The sequence below is a fragment of the Haliotis asinina genome, chromosome 5 (genome assembly GCF_037392515.1).
Source record: "Haliotis asinina isolate JCU_RB_2024 chromosome 5, JCU_Hal_asi_v2, whole genome shotgun sequence".
Lineage (NCBI taxonomy): Eukaryota > Metazoa > Mollusca > Gastropoda > Lepetellida > Haliotidae > Haliotis > Haliotis asinina.
In genome coordinates this window covers 75,215,963-75,237,531 of record NC_090284.1, presented here as the reverse complement: position 1 = coordinate 75,237,531, position 21,569 = coordinate 75,215,963, and the positions used below count along the sequence as shown (strand labels likewise).

General features: G+C 40.1%; 1 protein-coding gene across 1 annotated transcript in view; it reads left to right on the top strand.

Moving 5' to 3' along the window:
- The window catches only part of LOC137284271 (prolactin-releasing peptide receptor-like), a 45,818-nt gene extending 24,713 nt beyond the window's left edge, over positions 1–21,105 (top strand). The window contains exons 2-3 of the mRNA XM_067816020.1: positions 17,574–17,795; positions 19,174–21,105. Of these exons, the coding sequence (XP_067672121.1) occupies positions 17,574–17,795; positions 19,174–19,437 (486 nt within the window). The 3' untranslated portion in view covers positions 19,438–21,105. The remainder of the gene's footprint in view (positions 1–17,573; positions 17,796–19,173) is intronic.
- The last annotated feature ends 464 nt before the right edge of the window (positions 21,106–21,569 follow it).

Below are 21,569 nucleotides of genomic sequence, written 5' to 3'. Positions count from 1 at the left end.
GATTGATCCTAAAGTTTGTTTTGTCTAATGGGCTATTAAAAGGCTTATTTCTGGCAGGCCGTTTTTAGGAGCGGAATAATTTCGACTTTTCACTAAATAAACACTGCAGGCAATCCTCCGACTAATGAAAGAAGGCATTGCGTGATTCGAAGACACTCCTTTAGATATGAAAAAACATCCAAGCATTTTAGACATTCAAAGGAAGGAACATACTGCCTGAACTATATCCACGGACTTGCAAACAAGAGCAATGTGTACGTTTATCTATGTTGCATTCTGTTCTTTTGGGCGATAAAAACTCATAAAACGGCAACAAATAAAGCAAAAGTTCGTTAACGGGACAAGTGCTTTGCTGTCATGCGCAAATAACCGAAAATGCTGTGTACTAGATGTGATACTTTCGGCATTCTTTGTCATTTTTCATCCAAACACACACTTCAAACATTAATGGGAGCTAATAGTTGTCAAATACATAAATATGGTTCAAATATACAAAACTATGTGACTATAGATTTGAAATGAAAATAGATGTAGATGTTAAGTCAATATTAATCAAAATGATTGCGTTTCAAGAAGTAACAGGAACAATCACATTGCATTGACCAGTGTTCCATCAGTATCCGTGGGAGGCGCCAGAAATGGGCTTCAAACACTGAACCAATGTTAACACTTCATCCACCAGACCACGCCTCATACCAATGTATAAGACTGAGAATCAACAAAAAGCGAATTAAAAATATTGTCCAACACGAATGGAAGGCTTGATTATACAACCGACAGTGTTTGGAGCCATGTCAATGGAACAGTGAAAGGAGGTGCGTACATCACCTGTTGGTGTTGTGTTTACACCCTCCTGACACATTGTTGGTTTTCTCGGGTTACAGAAAACTCTCACACTAATTCACGCCTATCTTGTTAATTTTCCGAAAGCTCATATTCGACTACGACGGTACTTATCGGTCTTAACTAAACACTTCTTCTCAGCATATAAGCAGCTGTAGTAGGGTAAACGCTGATTGATACCTTGTCTAAACTACTCAGAAGATAAACTCGACAATATAGAGACAACAAGGGAGGCTTCAACAGGACCAGGGGAAGTGAGCTAGTATCGAGGACTGGGCTGAGAGTTCTTCATTTAGGATTCCAATCAGCTGTCAGGCGCAGGAAATGACAGCGGGAGGAGGTTGCGGCGAAAATAACACTGACAAAATAAGCTGGGCTTGTGTTGGGATGGTGATATGCAATGTTTCTATAAGCAGAGTGGGTAGAGATTTCCTGAGTGGGCCTGACAGCCCCATTAGCTTCTTGGCGGTCCACTCCATCCCCGGATAGCTAGCGGCGTTCTGTTTAAAGTGACATGGAGTAAACCGGCTCCATTGTGAATATACAGTAGATTACTATTAACACTGAAGTAGAGTCAGTGCCAAGAAATTTGGCCTGAATCTAGATATAGAGTCAATGGCTTCACAGGGGGTCCCCTGCACGTGTTTATCTGTGACGTTACGAAGATATTAACAACGAGCGACAACAAATTAAGCTTGTTCTTACGGTAATAGGTTTAAAAATACCCCGACAACACAAACACTAGTTGTAACTTATTCGATGTCTGTCTTCCTTATCCCCATGAAAATATTTGGCATATGAAAAAGAAATGACTATGCCTGAAAACTGGTGTAATTATCTTACCCTACACAAAAGTGACGACAGTGAACTCTCCTTTAGTTCACGCTAGCGCAAAGCGGAACTATCTACTGCTGTGTAGCCTGACAATCTGACAACCACACTGCTGTACTAGCGTCGCCGCCATACACATGAAGATATAGTATCTGAATGTCAATCTCCACCCATTTATAATTGATAAACAGAAAACTAGTCCGTATACAAACGTCAATAGTATAAATAATAGATGAAACTGTAAGCTGTAATGGAGTGTTGATCGACCATCTACACCTGAGATTCCTCTTGTGGTAACATCGAAAGGTCATCTAGTTTCATAATTAAATCATGGAAGACCACCAACCTCGCACTATTGACCTACAGTGATGGTGTATCGGAACGTATTTGTTTAGTCTTGTGGTTAGATGGAAGAGAGTTGGGGGAGGGGGTGGGGGGGGGGTCACTGTGGTAAAGCTTTTTGTACCTAAACGTTTCTTAAAGTTTTCCTGAGATTAGTGCAAGCCAAATACGATACATGTCGTTAAAGTGTAACGGATTCTTTTCTACAATGAGTCAGGATAATGGTGAGTTGAGCTTTCTTCGGAGATGTCGTCAATGCAACGTAGGTCTGGTAAGAGGCTTTTCCCAACAGAAGCAACTGATCCGGATTCCTGCCTCGTGCTGGGTCGATGTGACAATACTGGAACATCGAAGGTCAGTCTGAGAAGGCGCAGACCGAAGGGACACTTTCCATCCTTTTCCTTTTTACTTTTCAGAGGGTGTAATAGTTTCCCTTACGTTGAACTGTAATTACCTTTAAGCAGGGTCGTACTACGTTTGTGATTTCAGATGAGTCATAGTCAATGTGTTGATGAATCTGTAGTAATTGTGTTTAATCTATTTGTCCGTGATGGTGAGCGGATCCTGCCCCACCAGTGCCACTCATCACAAATACTGCCCCGGAACGCTTGCATGTACAATAGCGGAACACACGACACCAGGAAACAATGGAAGTGCATCAGAGAACATCATGTCTTCGATGCCCCAAGTCAGACGGTAAACGACATTTCGTGAAAACCATGGCATCAGACAGTGGCTGCCATGGGTTTTTCTTTCCATCAGACTTGTTGGAAGGGTGCTGGCTAGCTCACTACCAATGAATATATACCAGAGGTCATCGAAACATCTGAAAACAAGCTCCCTCTGCCAAATTCCATATGTTTTCTACTTGTCATTGTGAGCAAGAAGCCCGAGCCGTATGTAAAATGACAGCTGTCAGCAGGACGGGGACGACTGGTGTTTATGGGGATGTTAATTGATTGCCTACATGTCAGGCATCACATCCACGTATTCCTCTGGACCACCCTTGGTCGTACATAGACGCAGTGGATACAAGAAGACAAACTGTTCTCACCGAGCACCGGGTCACTGTGCGTGACGTAAGTGAACCTTACGTTATCACGTGCTAAGATAAAGTGGAAAATGTAGCAAATATTTGAATTACTGTAAACAGGATCATCAAGCCACCCAGTGTTCTATATCACACAGGAGAATCAAAGTTCTGTACGCTCCCGACATACTCAGTGATAGAAGTTATGATCTAAGACATGTGGTTTATATTGCTGACGGTGGTCCCCATCAGCTGCTATCAGTGGTATTCTGTACGCCTTATTTGATGCTGGGAAAGACCACGAGACTAAAATCAGTATGGAAATAAGGAAGTTCATTTAAATATTTTGCTATCAGTTTCTGTGTGGACGAAGGTTAAACGATATTAATCTGAATCAGCGCAACGTGTGATCATCGAACACCCATGCCGGAGTAATGTATTATATCTATAGCTAACAGCGACCCCCTGATGTAGACCAACAACTAGCTATAATGTCTCTCAAATGAGCATATTCTACAGACGTTCATAGTAAACTAAAAAACATATAATGCAAAGACGCTCCGACTAGAAACCTTTCTTCAAACTTGCGTGGGTTTTCTTGGACATTTTTGCTTCATGATCTGCATGCCATACTAGCTAGGGAGGTGTAATAGTGTGTGCCTAGAATGCTTGTAGGTTCCATTCTGTGAGTTAATATTTATCGTCACATCGGTAATATTTTAGCCATATCGTCGATTCTGTGTACACCACAGTGTACCAAAATATGTGTATTGGCGGCACACATGTTTCTAATCAATGGAGTATCAACGTGCCATATAAATGTTTAAACCTGAAAACGATGTAAACTTACAAAAACTGGAATACACATCAGTTAATGATGCGTCACATGAAATAAGAAATGCGAGCGTGCTTATCATAAAACACACGTGTATGTCTTACATGAACGAATGCATTTGTAACAGAACATCCACTTTAATGGTCACACATATAAAACTGCACCGAATTATCTTGAGAATGTTAACTTCCTTAATTAGAATTATGTGGATGTCTGTTTTCTTTGCATCGTCACAGCAGAATGAGCAATGCATCATGTGCAGTTGTTTGTTGACATAAATCAATCACTGTCAATCTGTTATGATTAAACGGGGTTGATCAGTTCGCGTCCGCGGAGAATACACTGCATGTGCTCTTATGACAATAGCAAAATATTTGAGCAATCATAATTGCCCCATAACAACGAAAACACTTGGGGGCAAACACTGACGTTGACAAAAGAATCTATATATCCTTACATCCTGAAATGATGCAATGCGCAAGATTTAATCTCGTTGGCCTTTCCTACATTCGTGGCACTGATGTAAGATGGTGTAAACTGGCCCTCTGTGAGATGGGATACACTACACTTTCTAGAAGAGGTGTGTGATCATTAATGTCTTCAGCCAAAAGTGTTTCAAAAGTGTTGTTCTGTGAAGGCTCTCTGTAAAGACTACCAATATCAATATACAATCTTTTATTCCACCTTTTAAAAGACATCATTCATGGCGCAGAGGAATTTCCACTTGTTTCAGTGTGTAACTAAGACAAATTTGGGAACCACTGAACACAGGTTGTCTGAACAAGAACAGGGGTGTTCTACAGGTCGGGGTTGTACAGTCGTGCAGGGTGGTATTAAACCTCCAGTGACTGACCACGACATTTAGCAGTGTAACCTCAAAATAATTAACTGATTTTCTTAGTCTTATGAATGTGAAAGGTGCAGCCATATAATGGTTTATGAAGGCTGTGTGTCTTCTTGCACGTGTTCGTAATGTTTTTCAAAGTGGTAAACGTATTATAACGTAGGGATTGTGTGGTCGGGAAGTCAGTCCTGCTGATCAAATAGTGTTGACACCAGGTCGCACATGCCGCCCCATGAATGGTAACCTCTACAAACCGATCCAAATGTAAGTGAACTGTTCGCTTAAAAGGATCATGCACTCAGGATGAATTAAATCCAAAGAAACATGTTAAGCCAGAACTTCGAGTTGGGGAGGTTGTGAGTTCGCTTAAATTGCAAAAGGTGGCAGTTCCCGAGTTTCCAAGTGACTCTGTAATTCTTATATACCTAATGGGTGGCTACGTGATTGGAGTGTGTTTCATGAAGTGAAGTTTGTGTTTCATGATCACCGCGTGACATCTTCATGTATCATCACCTGTCTCAGTGCTTAATAAACACAGACCTCGATATAGCTGACATCGACACTTTTGTCACCTGTTTGTCGTGATTGATTTTGCCATCACAAAGGATAAATACATCAGTGTCAAAACTGTAAATGATCTGTTCATAGTATTATTCATTATCTATAGTTCCTGCTTATTAAAGGATGTAGAAATATTAAATTACCTTTTTGTGCATATACAATTTGTATTTTAAACATGGTAGTATAAATTAGCAGCTGGGATTGTTAATGGCTGTACCCTGAAAGGGCGGTGAAGTAGCGGAAGCTTTTTGACTTCCTGAGAGGGTACTTAAGTCCCAAATACTTTCAAAGTCAATTTTGCTCAAAGATACTTTTTAATCGCAGTAGTTTTGTTAATTTGGCTAAATCGTACTACCATAAAAGTGTTATTAGTTTTATTTTTCCACACTAGTTTAAATTGTAAGTGTGATATTTTAGCTGTTTTACTGTCCTTTGACGACAGTTTTTATGATATACACATATTCCTTTTCAATATAAAATATGTTCTCGTCACGATATGACCGAAATATTGCCGATGTGACGTTAAATTCTCACTCACTCACTCAGTCACTCACACAGCCACCCACTCACTCACATTCCGTCGAAAAAAAGACAAGATAATTATTACGATCAACATAAAATCAGCTGGAATCGCCTCGTGTCCGATTGTTGTTTTAATTGATGCTTTTTTTCCACTAACATTTCATCACTATTGTGCATGTGCTGCCATACCGTGCTTATGTGATAACTGTTGCACCACTGTCACCTGTGCTTAATGGGTTGTTAAAAGACTAGTTATTACTATTATCCACATTACATTATCACAGGCTGGTTATCATTACCATTAATAATGGGGATGGGATGATCATATCTAGTAACAGCCACGGAATACGGAGGACGACGCTTATTGTACCCCCGTGCGGGGTACTTTCCCTCGACCGGCTCCTGCGTTTCTCTAAGGCCCACCGCGACTCCCTGGTCTAGGAGACTGATAATGATTTCTCGGCTGGCGTCAGCAACGTTATAACTCCCATGAAGCGTATTTGATCCAGATTAACACTTCTACACATCGCCCATAATCAAATCCTGAGCTTAAGTCTGGAGCGATGGAATACATTGTTCCTAACTGACCATTACCAGAGCCAGTCCAAGTCCTTTGACACCTGCGTGTGTCTAAGTCTTTACCGGACTCGATAAGCAAGGATATAATTAAACGAGATGTTAATGCAACATGATCCCACATAATACCACTAACGTCGTTTAATAAATATGTCCTTAGGCTTATCTTAATTAGGTAAAAGAAACTGTATGTCGTGATAAGTATATAGTGATAATGAATTCCCTTGTGTTTACTTTACCAAATTTAACATATCTAATCGGATAAATGTTTATTTTGTTTCTGATTGGCCGATCGAGTAAAACACAGATTAGTCATAAAAAAGTTATTTTAAATACATAAGATAACTTACTTATCCTGTTGAAAGCATATCATTATTTACATGCTGGAATTACACACAGTTAAGTCCAGAAGGCTTAACTTAATATCGCAATAAGCCGGGCACACTGCCAACAGCTGACCCTGCAATTCTTGTTTAAACATGTTGATAGCGCAGCAAGAACGCAGGCTACTCAATTTAGGCAGTTGCACTTTGACTTCTAATAAGACAGATCCGTGTAGCACTGGTTCTATTGGTGATAATATCATGCTTTTCCAAAACAAATATGTTTGAGGTGAGTTTTTATCACTCTGTACAAAAGAAAGGTGTTGTGTTTGACGAGAAATTAATAAACAGTTCATTTATCAAAATCTTTATAAACATTCGTTTATAGTGTACAGTACACAGCCCTGTGCACCTAAGAGAATCCACGAATCTGTTGGTATATGACAAACAGCTTTCACATGAATACGTACAAACACCTAGTTGCGGGTACAAGGACGTGCAGAAACTGTGGACAAATGGACACCTCGTAACGACAGGATAGCCGCAATGACTCGGTGCGCCTTGTATGATCCCCTGGGAGTTGAGATTGATAACACGAGGTGCCGATGAGATATACATCTAATGATCGAGGGACAAAAATACTAGGGCCTTGAGCATGTACTAGTTACGTGGATTTAAGCTCTATGTTAATATCCTATAATAATATAATAATTATCGTGTGGTTTTCGTAGCTTGTTGATGACAGAGGTTTATTGCGTCTTTTTGTCAAAACCACCCGCCCTAGCTTCTATGTCCCCCATGACTTGTCAAAACAGTGTTGTTCTTACTCTTATTTTTTATTAAATACACTATGAGACTACAAAATGAACTGGTAAGAAATTGAAAACGCCAAAATGTAATGTTACAATGTATCGTATGATATTTTTCTCACCCTTTGTATGTGGGTAGGAGGTCTTAAACTCCATAGACTCTTTTGACTTGACGTCACATACATGCCGAGCAGACATGCCCACATGTTCTTACATCGCGCCGACATGCCCACACGTCCCTGCACCGAGCCTACATGCCCACACGTCACTGCTCCGAGCTGACGTTCCCACACCGAACCCATGTGAGCGAGTCAACTTACAACAATATAGGCTGCAGTAAACCACTGAGTTGTAAACAATGTTTTTTTGGTTTTTTTATGTATCCTGTACATGGCGCTCACATGAGTCGCCTGATTCACGATATAGATCGACGACAGTTATTAGTTAACCGTCCTCACCACACATTCGTCATAGGTGAGCATGTGGAGAACATTGGCAAGAACGTGACATAAATGTTTAGACGATGAAAGTACATGAGGTACAACCGCACAGAGACAACATAATGCTTCCCCACTCTTAACCCGTGCTTGAAAGTGCTTCCAGGTTTGATCAAGATATGCAATTACGTTAACAGATCGGTATCAGTGTTATCGCTTTCAACATGTAAAGTTAAGCATCCCGGGCTTGGTTTTGAAAGCTAGTGGCCTCTTACACATTCTATAATTGTGTGACTGTCTTTTCTTGTAAGTGGAATTTCCTGGTTCAAAGAGAGCCTAGAACAAAGCTTCCCTATTCGACGCTTCAGTTGCACCAGCAAAACTTGATTCAAACTGGCAGGTTCTTCAAATCCTGACGCCAGCAATAAGATCTACATATTGTGATATTTGTCAGTAAAATGTAAATATTAGGTGAGGTTACTCCACCGTTAGTCTTGGTTCTTGTGATGGTATTTGATCGTATCACAAAGGATCAGTTAAACCACCAGCAGGCGTCAACACACTTAACCTGCAATCAGAACCAGCCACTTCATACATCCCCTTTGTCAAAAAGTAGATTATAAATTGTAAATGTTCATGTCAAGGATAGGAACAAGGATAAATGTTAGATAACATCTATGTCGGTACGTTTATGCCTGAGACGTTAAACACGTTCTGTAGTTTGCGTGTGTTGCCAACTGTAGTGCCTCCACACTTTCAGGAATGTCGACTGATCTCTGTGGACCATTGGTTTGTCAATCTTTGTGATTCTGACCATTTACTTGATAGTATTCTTTTCATGCACGATTCAATATCCCAACCTGTACTTATTTTCTACCATGGTGCTGCAGACAGTCACCTTGGTGTCTCTTGTGAATCGCGATTGTCTTTATCGTGAAGATCACGTGAATCCGAGACGAGATAACAGATCTGGCGGCGATCCGGTCGTTGGGTCGGGTGGCCGCTATTAGCCGAGACCGTTTTTGTACTCAACATTAAGGTATGGATACGTGTGCGTCAAAGTCATAGGCCGTCGACCTCGCTGTCTGACCGTCATGAGGCGCTGCAGATTCTGGGACAATCTCATGCATAGTAGGCCTCGATGAGTGAATAAATGTTTTACAAATCGTGACGGTATCGGGCGCTTCTGATCCCACAACGTCAACGGTGACGTATTCGGTCTTACATTTGCCGTTCATCACCCTGTGCCAGTCACACTTCACTACCGATTGGGATGTGTTTCCAAGTGGTTCTTTATAATGTTAAAGCGTTACTAGTTGCTTGTGTGGCTAACGCTTTCATATATAATTGTATGTTTTAGATACTGCAAGTTATCGAAAAGCATCCCCTTCTGTGACGGGTATACTATATTGTAAGTCATTACAAAAACCATTGCTGGCTGCCCCTACACTACGACGTCAAACCACTCAACCCAAACCAAAAGACGGCTCATCATCAAACATCGTAGTTGTACGGGGTCAATCAAAGTGTAGCTGTACACGTCGCTACATATAAATAATGACATGAAAGCCGACCCTTCAGGCGTTTATTTAACCTTTGTTTTGTTGGAATCACAGGGCAAATCAATGCCAACAGTGCAGACCAGTACTACACACAATTAGATAAGCGTCAGAAACTAGGCGCCACGTAACTGTTTATCTTTTCCTGTCAACGCTTTGTTGACCATAACATAAGTCATCCTTTCTGTTTTTCACTCAAAGCAAACATTATTATAGGCATGTCAAGTCTCAGAACTACATGTTTAGTCACAGTACCTGGATAATACATGTTCGCATGGGTAATTCATGTTTGATTACAGCAGATGACGGACAGGTTCGTCTCCCCGTATGGATACAATGCTTGAAGCCCATTTCTGATGACCTGCGTCATAGTGTCGCCGTGTTATTACTAAAAGCGGCATTAAACTAAACTCACTCGCTCACACTACATGGGTAATATGTTTAGGTACAATAGACAGGCCATACATGGATAGATGACCGACATGTGTAATGCATTGCACTTAACACTTAACGGATGTCACATATTCAGTTATACTGCATGCACATGACTGATGCATGGGAAGATTAACTACATGCATAATGGACTGTTACTGCAGATGAATAATTCATGATGAGACGAAGTAAGTCTCATCTGTCATGTACTTTAGATAACAACATGAATATGTTAACATATATTATATAGGCTAATATTAAATGTTTTGTTCTACTGCAGTGTTAAAGTGTCCCGTTTCTGTGGTAACTGAAAGCAACAAATCCTTTTCCATAACCGTCCGGGACGTCATGGCACGATTCCAACAGTGCATGAATCAGTACACCGTATTGAAATAAAGTGTGCCGGTCCTTCCCCTGCGATAGCACAAGTCACGAAGACACAGACGGCAAATCATTGTTAACAAGACAAGGGCACAGGAATTGCATCTGACACATGCAGACACATATATAATTCTTTATGTGCCAAGTGTCACTTACACGAATTTCTGCTACATGTGCTAATGCGTCATTTAACAGTGTTCTACTAAACCAACATAACGCATGGTATGGTCCAACATGCTGTACCACAACACGCCGAAACATTCATATATCAGATCTTCCCGCTATTTTCATGTCATTTTGCAAGATGTCTATTTGTAATTTTAGAGAAGTGTACCGAATGAAACACTGTCAGTATGGTATTTTGCCACATGTCTATCTGTATTTTCAGGGCAATATCTAATGGAACACTATCGGCGTGCTATTCCGTCAGACTATACGTGTAATTTCAGAGAAATTTATCTAATGAAGCCCCTTCATCGTATCAACACATAATATGGGAGATCGTTATTTCGTAAACGACGCCGGTATTCCATGTACATCTCAAGCTGTAGGACGAATGACGTGACTTTGTACACAGAACTGCTTTTCTAGGCAACACGTGCCAGTTAACAGGCCCGTCCACGTAGTGAGTTATGCGTTTGGGAAGACAAGAGGTCTTGTGCTCGACCGCGAAGGGCGCCGTTATGGGGAAAGTAATTTATCATTATTGTAGATGATGAATTTATTGTTATCACATCAAACATGTTTTTACATCGCTCTTCTCAATAATTAATAAAGATGATATATTCCTTTCGGATAATTTATATGAGGGAAGGCATCAACTTTCTGTCAACTGATAAGTCAGAATCCACAGAGAGAGAGAGTTTAGTTTTACGCCGCATTTCCACAAAGATGTTTCATGCTGTAACTTTATGTGTTTATTTTGTGTACGTATGTGAAGATAACAAAGAAAATCCACCCGCTAAAAGTGGGATTTGCAGCCAGTCTGTCACAACTTCTACTCATCGTAGTTATAATCCCAAGCTTGATGCTCAACATGGGTGCGATATATGTTACCCGCGGTAGTGCAATAATCTGGCGTCATCAGGCAGAGCAAGTCCTGACCAAGTGCAAAGAAAAGACCGCCTCACTCACTACTACCAGTAGTTTAAGCCTCACTGCCAGCACCAACCAACAACTTAACACACGCAACAGGAGTGGTGTTATTCAGTGTATGCGTGATTTGTCACGATGCTCTTGCCATTTTAATACAAGTACAACATCCACTTGCCAAATGTTTCCAGTTTTTGAGTGAAACCAAGACTAACATCTGAATCTGCCTACGTGCGATATGAAAGTCAACATTAATGTAGATCTGCTGTTAAGAGATATCTTCTCAGGATTATTTTCTTCGCTACATGTACGCGTACGTCAACCTGTGTATATGCCTCTAAGCAATGCTGTACAAATTGGATAAGTGCTATAAAGAGAGGATAAATAAGACCTACAAGAAGCCCATAAAGGAGTGCTGAAACGAACTAGTAATGGACATTTGCGTACTGGACATTTGCGTCACCGGACAGACATCTGCAAATACTTTCACATATAATAACATACACCTTTGGATAGCGTCCTACAGGATTTAGGAACTAAAACACTCCAGGGCGATTTTCAAAAAGGTCAGAAATGCTACTGAGTGTAGGCTGATTTAAAGAGACGGTCTTTCGCCCATCTTAAATATCCCATAAGATGTTGAGTTTCACGTGCAGGTGATAGATGGTTCTCCAGACTTGCTGTCACCGTAGTGTGCATTACATATGTGCTGCATCCGCTTTCATACATACAGTTTACAGCTTTATGTCGAACTATGATGTGGCGAATCTACGGTCATCTCGTCACGAACGCTTGGTCTTTGTGTCTTCTAAATTCACGCATCGGTTTGTGGTTGTGCGTACCTCGGACCACTAAGTTAGTAGCCTAACAAATATATACAGAAAACTCTCCAAACACCAAAGTGAAAGCCTTATGAAATTGTGTCTTGATGTGGCTTAACAAACAGTTCTTAAATGGTACATCAACAGTCTGGATTTGACCAGTTAATGCGTAGGTGAAACGGCATAACGTGTACAGTCATATGTGATAATTTGATCATCTGATCTTCTTTGTGGTAATGTGTAGTGTTATTATGGGTCTGTGCCGGTTAGGATTGTTGTCTCTATACTAGAATATAGCACCACCGGCGTGTAGTCACGTATGTGTGACACACTTTTAACCATTTATATCAACCACAAGATACTTCAGTAGTTAATGCAATCCGTTCTATGCGATATCTAATATATGAGACACATATGACAGCAAACGGGTTCTAATTAGACCATTTTAGGCACAGATTGCTTTACTCAGCATTCATTTGGGTTTGTAGAGACGGTAGTCGTCTTTCATAAAGCCTTTTCTCAAGAAGCAATAGTTAGTAATGGATGGCCTCAATATCTATCATCCATGCTTCAAACATAATATGCACCCCCGCGGATTCCAGTCCATCATTCTTAATAACGAATGGCGCTGGCGTCCGAAAGAACAATGTCTTTAAATTCAATCGTTTTCCACGGAACGATGTCAGTTATGGCCAAGGAGGGGTCATTATGGCTGCATTAAGTAACGCACTCGGGTTAATCATCGACTGAGACATCTTCCACTTGGAAGCAAGGTTCAAGAACTTCCACACTGATCACAGAGTCTGGGTTTAGATTGTGGGGCAACTGTAGGAGAGGTCGACAAACTGTTTTAATGTTTTTCACATCAAATGCTACATTCGTCACTCGTAACGCTTAAAATATCACATCTTACATTGTCTGCTTACAAGTCCATGTCTGTATCATTATTAAGAAGATGACATGTGATCTCAGAGGAGTAGTGCCTTATACTGGAAATGTTTTGCCTTAAAGTATTCCTTCAGGGCGGTTGTGATCATCACGATTCAAGTGTATGTGGGATTGATACAAAGGTGCTATGCCCTTTTCTGTCGTCCCGTGCAATTCCAACAATATTAAACATGCATGTATAATAGGTGCTGTTTTATATAACAGTTGTCTCTTTGATGTCTTACATTTCCCCCAGCTTCAGTACTGTCTTGTTATAATGCGAATTATGCATTTGTTTTTATGTACTGTTGATGTGCAACACGATGACGTAAACCAACACATTAAGAAACACAAATAGAGTAGTTGAAAGCTGATATAGATCAACCTCAATGAATATTGCATAGTGTATCAAACCGCGATGACGAGTACGATGTACACCCGGAGGAAAATCGATGTGAGCTTTCTCTGAAGTTATGATTGAAGAAACAAATTGCTTACACGCTACAATGACAAGCTTGGATCCAGATAAACACATGCTGATTGATTCATCTTTAATTGACGCAATGCGTTTGTATGATTGTCTCGTTGCCTTGCATGTACCGATGACTGCTTGGTGATAACTGTAATATAACTGATGTACATAAACTCGATTATGGCTGTTGAATAGCTGATGTCACATCAGGGCGCCCTGGCAGAGATTGGGATGTTTTATCACAAAGGTTCACGTCGGGGAATATTCAATACTGAAATGTATCAGTTCATACACTATCGTCACGTGTTTGCGGTGCTTCTCGAAGATTCTCCAGATACCTTCGCACGGGGGTTCAAATCAACTATTCGTCGTGACTATGTTGTGGGTTTATGACGAGCATGTGTAGGAGTTTATCAAGGTGACCAACGTTAACGTTCCCCAGCAATACTTTTAAAGTCTGAACGCTGTAGCTAGTCCGTATTTTACAATTCCTGTTTACAATAGTTTAGAAGAAGCCGGTGGCGACTCATTTGTTATGTACACAGAACGGTGAGCTCACGGCTGGTTAATTTAGGCTCTCAAAAGTTCTCAATAATCAAACACTTGTAGGAACGTCATTTCAATACATAAATCAACGGTAAGAACGTCGTTGTTATATCGACCGTAGGAACATCACTTCGTGATTCCTGTTATACATCGACAGTACGAAACTTCATGATACCTGTTAAAAATCGATTGTTGTAACATCACTTCATGATACCAGTTATACATCGTCTGTATGAACATCACTTCATGATGCTAGTTACACATCGACTGTAGGACCACGTCTTCGTAATGCTTGTTGCACATCGACTGTAGGACCACGTCTTCGTGATGCTTGTTACACATCGACTGTAGGACCACGTCTTCGTGATGCTTGTTACACATCGACTGTGGCACCACGTCTTCCTGATACTTGTTACACATCGACTGTAGGGCCACGTCTTCGTGATGCTTGCTATAAAACGACCCTAGGAACACCACTTCATGATATCTGTTAAACATTGACTTTAGGAACATCACTTTATGACGCTTGTTATAAATCGACTGGACAACGCATACACTGCGTGTTGCATTGCAGTTAGAGGAAATGAATTACTTAACAGTGTCAAGGACATATCAGAAGGGCCTTCTAGACTGACGTTTGTTGTTTAACATATTAAGAATATTTTGTAGTTTCCGCTCTCTAGTATTACGCCCGATAAGACCCAGGTCCACCTAATCCTCAACAAACTGCGTGACGTCTTACATATTTGTAGCCATCTCGAGATAAAGTCATATTCTGTCAGTATACAAGGGGTTCTACCAGAAAGGCAACTTTTGGACACAAAAACAATCAGCAGGACCAGCCTTGGTTTGGGCTGAATTGATCCTGGTCATAAACACTGCCTTTTGGCATCTCTAACATAGCAATATTCAAGATCCCTCCAGTCATAAAGCACTTCGTAACCCACCACCCCTTCCACCGACCGCCATCTCCCTCCCAATCTCTATCCGTCTCTCTAACTTCCTTGAGTCCTGCCATCAACAACGTAACTATTCAGTTATCTAATGAAAATGAATATTTGTTTTGTTAATTTATGTTACCTCCACACATTGCTTGGTAGACACCCCTTGATAGTTGCATGATCCAGTTGAATTGATTGTGACAGTTTTGTATCAATTGTGACTTATTCAGCTGCAAATATGCTAATCTCACGCTTTGCAGAAATGCATTTACAAATTCCACTGTACAAGAAGCAATGACATGCCTTCCTGCCGTGACTGGAGTGACGATAGGTCAACGACAAAAGTGTTTGTCCCACATTAACACTCTCTACGAGGATGCTGTTCGCCATGCCTGGGTGCAGCTGTCGATCAATCAGTGCGTGTACATGGATATTCATTATCACATCGGAAACGCTGTTGCCAACAACCGTCGGGTAATGATTACCCTGTTTCTGGGAGAATTTGCTAAAGGCTTTCGATCTGGAGAACAATACTTTTTAACAATTATTAATCTACATCATTCCAAAGAAACTGGATTTTGTATAGATCGGTTCTGCCTGATTAGAGAATAACATATATTAAAGCCATACATTACTAACTATTGGTTCTTGCGAAAAGGCTTTATGAAGTCTCTACAAACTCAAATGAATTCTGCGTAAAGGAATCTACTATTAATATCTTTGGATTCAGTTGTCCCAATGATTGCTGAACTGCCCTCGATTCGAACTATCAAGTATTTATTTCCAAGTGAAATTGTCGGGAAGAATAGCAAAAATAATATTTCAAAGGACCATCAGGATATTGAGAATTTACCTGAAGAACTGCTAACCAAAAGCAATATAAGTGACATGTTTAACGCTTGTTAAACAGTATTCCAGTAACATCATGGCCTATCCTGTATGTTTGGGGACCAACTTTTAACGTGACCTCATCATAATTCATGGGTAAAGAGCATATCAAACAAATCAAGAATGATACTTGGACCATTACTCAGATTCGAACCCTCAGATTGGATCCACGTACGACTTAATAGATGAGGTGGTCGCGTCCCTTTTGAATCCAGTCGTGAGTTTCACTCGAACACACATTCACTACATATGTTTTATACATTTCCAAACATTGAAGAATTGCTTGAGATAGCTTAATGATCCGCGATCTCTCTTTTAGATATCGAAAACAGCATTTTTATCCTTTCCTGTCAAATGTGAATGGTTGCAGCTTTGAGATGCATGGCCTCCGTGTAGCCAAGAAGAGCGATATCCTACAAAATGCCAGAGTTAGCATTTGCTAAAATCTCAGACAGAAACATCCGTTATCTAGAGGTAATCATGGTCACATCTAATGACGCTCGAATCCAGGTATCCTTCTTTGATTACTTCTTTACGTCCAAAGCAATTTGAATCTGTGTTCCTAATACCCCTTGTCTGGACAGCGTAATGACGTACACTCTTTTGTAATGAACGATTCTTTATGGACAATTCCGATACGGGAACGCTATTGACAAATTTTATCTCATGACCTTTCGTGTGACATATATAACTTCAAAATGTCACGCGGAAACTCCATCCTATTTAAAACAGTATTGCTTTCAGGAATGATTCTTCTGCTTGTAATACAAACTGGTATGTTTGTCATGTCATGTCTTTTTGAACCAGTTCCAAGTTTCCTTCACAAAGCTGTATGCATTTCGCATAGATTTGAGATATAATAGGGCACTGATGTAAAAGGGCGTTTCTCGTCACTGTCCCAAAAGCCGTGTATCAGGGTTACACCGAGTAAGTGAGTTACGTTTTACGCTGCATATTGCAAATTTTGCAAAACTTTATAAACACCAGGAATGGGCTTCACACACGTGCCCATGTCAGGAATCGAAACCGACTCTTCAGCGTGACGGGCGAATGTCTTAGCCACTAGGCTACCCGGCCGCCCCTTATCAGGGTTACGGCATTCAGAGTCACAGGAATGTTTTCAGCGCGTTTTGTGGTAGACATGTCGCAAACAATTACAATTTTAATCATCAGATGTCCGAGCCAGTGACATACTCAAACGCACAACTGACTGTCCTTGGTTTGCGTTTGTGAGGGGTTTGACCTTATCATCACTCTTTAATAGGGATTCCTGAGTACATTCTTGTGATATGGTCAGAATCGTACCTTTTTCGTGCAGAATACGAACATGCGCCTTAACGAAACAAAGAATAGTTACTCTGTAATTTCAAATGGTAGGAGCGACTGCTTATAAAGGTAGGACAGGGCATCCTTTTCACGAACACCAGGTCTTGTCTGCGATGTGCAGCGATCCACACTGAATAATCATTACCTATTTTTCTCTAACATGGATATTTTCTAGTTTTCTCATCATGGGTTTGGCTTGTTGTTTGAATCTATGAATGTCCTTCCTGTGTTTCAGGTGGTGAAAATGCTGGTGATAGTTGTGTGTATATTCGGATTGTGTTGGCTCCCGCTTCATACATTCATTATTGTGATAGACTTCAACCCCCATCTGCTGGAGTATAAGTCGGAGCAACAGGAAGTTCTCTTTACTGCCATCTACTACTTTGCTCATTGGTTGGCAATGTCCAACAGCTTCGCCAATCCGATAATATATGGATTTACAAATGACAGCTTTAGAGTAAGTATGGAAGCATTCTTTTTTACGTTTTATAGACTTAATCCTTTCACAGACACACATATTTGCAGTGTTCATCCCCATAAAGTTCACAGTTATTTTGTCCTTTACTCAAATAATATACTGTTTCTGGAATATTGCAGACTGGGTATTCTTTTATAAAGATTGACGTTTATTTTTATTTGAAATTGAAATTGATTCAATATTGTTATGATATCTTAGACAAGAGAATCAAAACACGTACCCGGATGTGGTTTTATTGTTATTTTTTTTCCAACCCCCATGACCCATTATTCGTATATGTGAATAGGTCTTGTTTCATGGCAGCAAAGTCAGGTTTAAACGCCTCTATCGCTGTATCATTACCAAGGCAATTCCTTGAATGAATACTGTATCTAAACTGAAGCAGTTTAAACATGGTTTTATGTCTCCTTTTCATTGTATACACACTTTCATCTTCCATCATACTGATGGTACGCGTTTGCCAAATCGTAATGTTTAACTAACGATCATAACTATTTAACGTTATGATTTTGCATGGCAGCATTTCGGTAGGTCTCAATACTGTAAGCGTCCTGCACCCTTTCCCCCTGTTTCTTGGCAACTACCTAAATATCATGGCTATTGAGGTGTTCTGTTAGTCTATTAAGTCGATTAGGTCAACCCTAATGTATTGTGTTCCTACGTAATGAGTATTACGGGACTGGCGAGTGTATAATCAACGTTCTCTCTACACAGTAACGTGTAAATTCACTTACTCACTCTAAAATAATATGCGCTTGAACATCTCCTTTTTTCGCCAAATTGTAGACGTTGAGGCTAGCTGGCTTTATGTGTCTTGACCTGGAGGCTGCTCGGTTCCATGGTATCTCTGTTACAAACCATTATGGGCTACGCTGCCCTTAGAATGGATGCTTACATTTATGTGCCATCATAGATACTATAACATTGATATGATGTTGTATACAACCATTACAAGACTGCGCATATCTATGAATGTGGGAACGATAGGGATAAAGCGTTCGGTCGGTTTGGATTCCCCACATAAGTACATTGTGTGAAGTCCATTTCGGGGTAGCCTGGTGTTTATCAGGTGTTAAACGTTTATGGGGTATTACAGTTGGATGGGGTAACACATTATCCATTCTTACGGACACCTCAAGTTCTCACTCTAACCATACAGTACAGTTTTGTGTACACTGACAGGCCATTTTACTCAAACTGTGTTAAGATCAGTAAATCCGCCTTGATTTGCTACTGTTTAAATAATATCACATAGTTTTACGTTTACTGTACAATCATATCCATCCTAAAACATATAAATATATGTACATGCTGATGTTACTGAAATAAATAATGTATCTGTGATTTCCTCTTTCAGTCAGACTTAGCTGGCCTGTTCTATTTATGGTTCCCATTCTGTTCCTGCCTCAAGAAGATGGTTGTCCGTAAACTGAGCATGTCAACATACGAGACAGGCGTTCCTCGCCGTCAAAGTACAATGAGGAAACCGCCACAACACGCTGCAATGAAGCAATCTGTCAGAAATGGACATAAAGTGTATTTTGAGCTCAGACGATCCTTGTCAAAGGATGATGACGAAAATTGCAGAATCCCGTGTCTAAAATCATCCAATGCTGTTTGATGTCTTATTCATCACTATCTGCATCACTCATTGACACTTATCTTCATCAGTTATCATTTTGCGTCACAGCCCACAATCATGAAACATGTGGACTATCGGGTTTCTCACGTATACCACACACACATCTGTTATCATGTTGTCATTATTTGTACTGTGTGGAACTACACACACTTTTAGCAGATGAAGATAACTATATAACTATAGTTAGAAGAACTATATTTTTGTTATCAAACTAGTATAGTTTCTGAAGTATGGAGAGGAAAGCCAATTAGTAACTAGGTTCTATATCAAAGACGTCCATAGATATGTTGTCGAACTGGTTTGACATGGGGCTTTCATTGAGATGTACAACTTTGTGCTATTTCTGTTAATTATATTTCTGTATCGAAACGTAAGCACGTATTTGTATCTTAATGTGAACAGAAGAACAGAAACCGGTCAAATACCTAAATTTGCAGTCATAGTGAAGAAATAATATGATGCAAGCATAGTGGTAAATATGTATCTCAACATAAATTCAAAATTCAGTAATGCAACCTTACGTATTTTGAACTTGAGAATTAATACCAAGGTCAACACATTCAATTGTGAAAATGCTGAGTTCGTGAATGGCGTGTATTGACTGATTCAAACAGAAGGGGTTGTATTTCAAAATTGTTAAAAACGTAAATTCAGGAGTGATTATTATGCCCATTATTTGATACTCGTTTACTATAAAGCATTAATTAACATGATTACATACTGAAAATGCTGTAAAGAAAATTATCATCCAAATAGCATGTATTGCATACAGTGCTCGTGTACACCAATATCAGATGGCGTCAAAAGGGACAGATCTGCTTTTCAATACACTTGTACAATTTATGCATATGTGAATTTAACAGTGTCGTTGTATAGCGTTGCTATTTTGTTTATAAATGGCCCTGCTACTCAACATGGTTGCGCCTCAGTAACCCAGCCATTAGTTTACAATGTTTTTTGGTTGCTGAGTCTGACACTTGCAGTAGGTGCTGTAGGTTAAGACATTTGTGAACTTCACTGCTGTTGCAAGGGGGTATATGTTAATATGATATAAAGACTGACTGTTACATTTGCATCATTTCAGTTTGTCGAAAGAGGCGACTAACCGGCTCTGGTAATCAGACTTGCGCACTATGTAGATATATGCCATTGTACGTCAGTGTCCATGGTGTCAATCACTGGATTTTCTGGGGCCAAGTCGATTGTATAATGATCGTCGTCATTCCTGACCGCAGCATAAACACATAAGCACATGTCTGTCCTCAGCAAATGCTGTTTGGTGGTTTGTTTGTTGGGTCGATGGATCTTTATCTGTGAGTAATTGAGCCAGGGCCAGAAAATTCAATGTCCAGAAGCAACGCGTGTTCAGTTACAGTACAGAATAACCAGTTTCATGACTTTATTTATCATAGTGTTTTAAACCGGTGGAGAAATAAACACAGGGCTTTCCCTCTCTGCTGATGAACAGTGATGAAATGTTGACTCAGTATTAATGGCGAGTGTGTAACCGATTATGTGCAGTGTGACAGTCTTGCATATAGTCCTGAAACTGACCATTAGATCGTTATTCGACATTCATTTTTGAAACATTTATCATTGATGTTATCGTCTGAAACATGAAATATAAATAAAGAGGAATATAAGTTATGCCTGGCGTTTTGTGATTTTTCGTTGCGTTGAACGAGGCCGTATCTTCAATATTTGTATAAAATCAGGTACTTTTACTTCGAGGGTGGGGTTTGAGTCACCCAGTGGTAAAAGCGTTCGTTTGTCACACCAAAGTGTCGGGTTCGATTCCTCACATGGGTACAATTTGTGAAGCCCATTTCTTGTGCTGATGGAATATTACTAAAGGTGGTGTAAAAACATACTCACTCACTCACTCAGTCACTCACTTCAGAAATGTTTGGATATTTCATGAAAACATAACCTGAATGCACATTCACTGTCATTAAAAACAGTTTGTTTCAGTGTTTGTCGTTATTATGGCTGAAGTGTGTGTGTTTCTGTATTAGTCGTTATTATGGCAGATGTGTGTGTATGTTTCAGTGTTTGTCGTTATTATGGCTGAAGTGTGTGTGCTTCTGTGTTAGTCATTATTATGGCTGAAG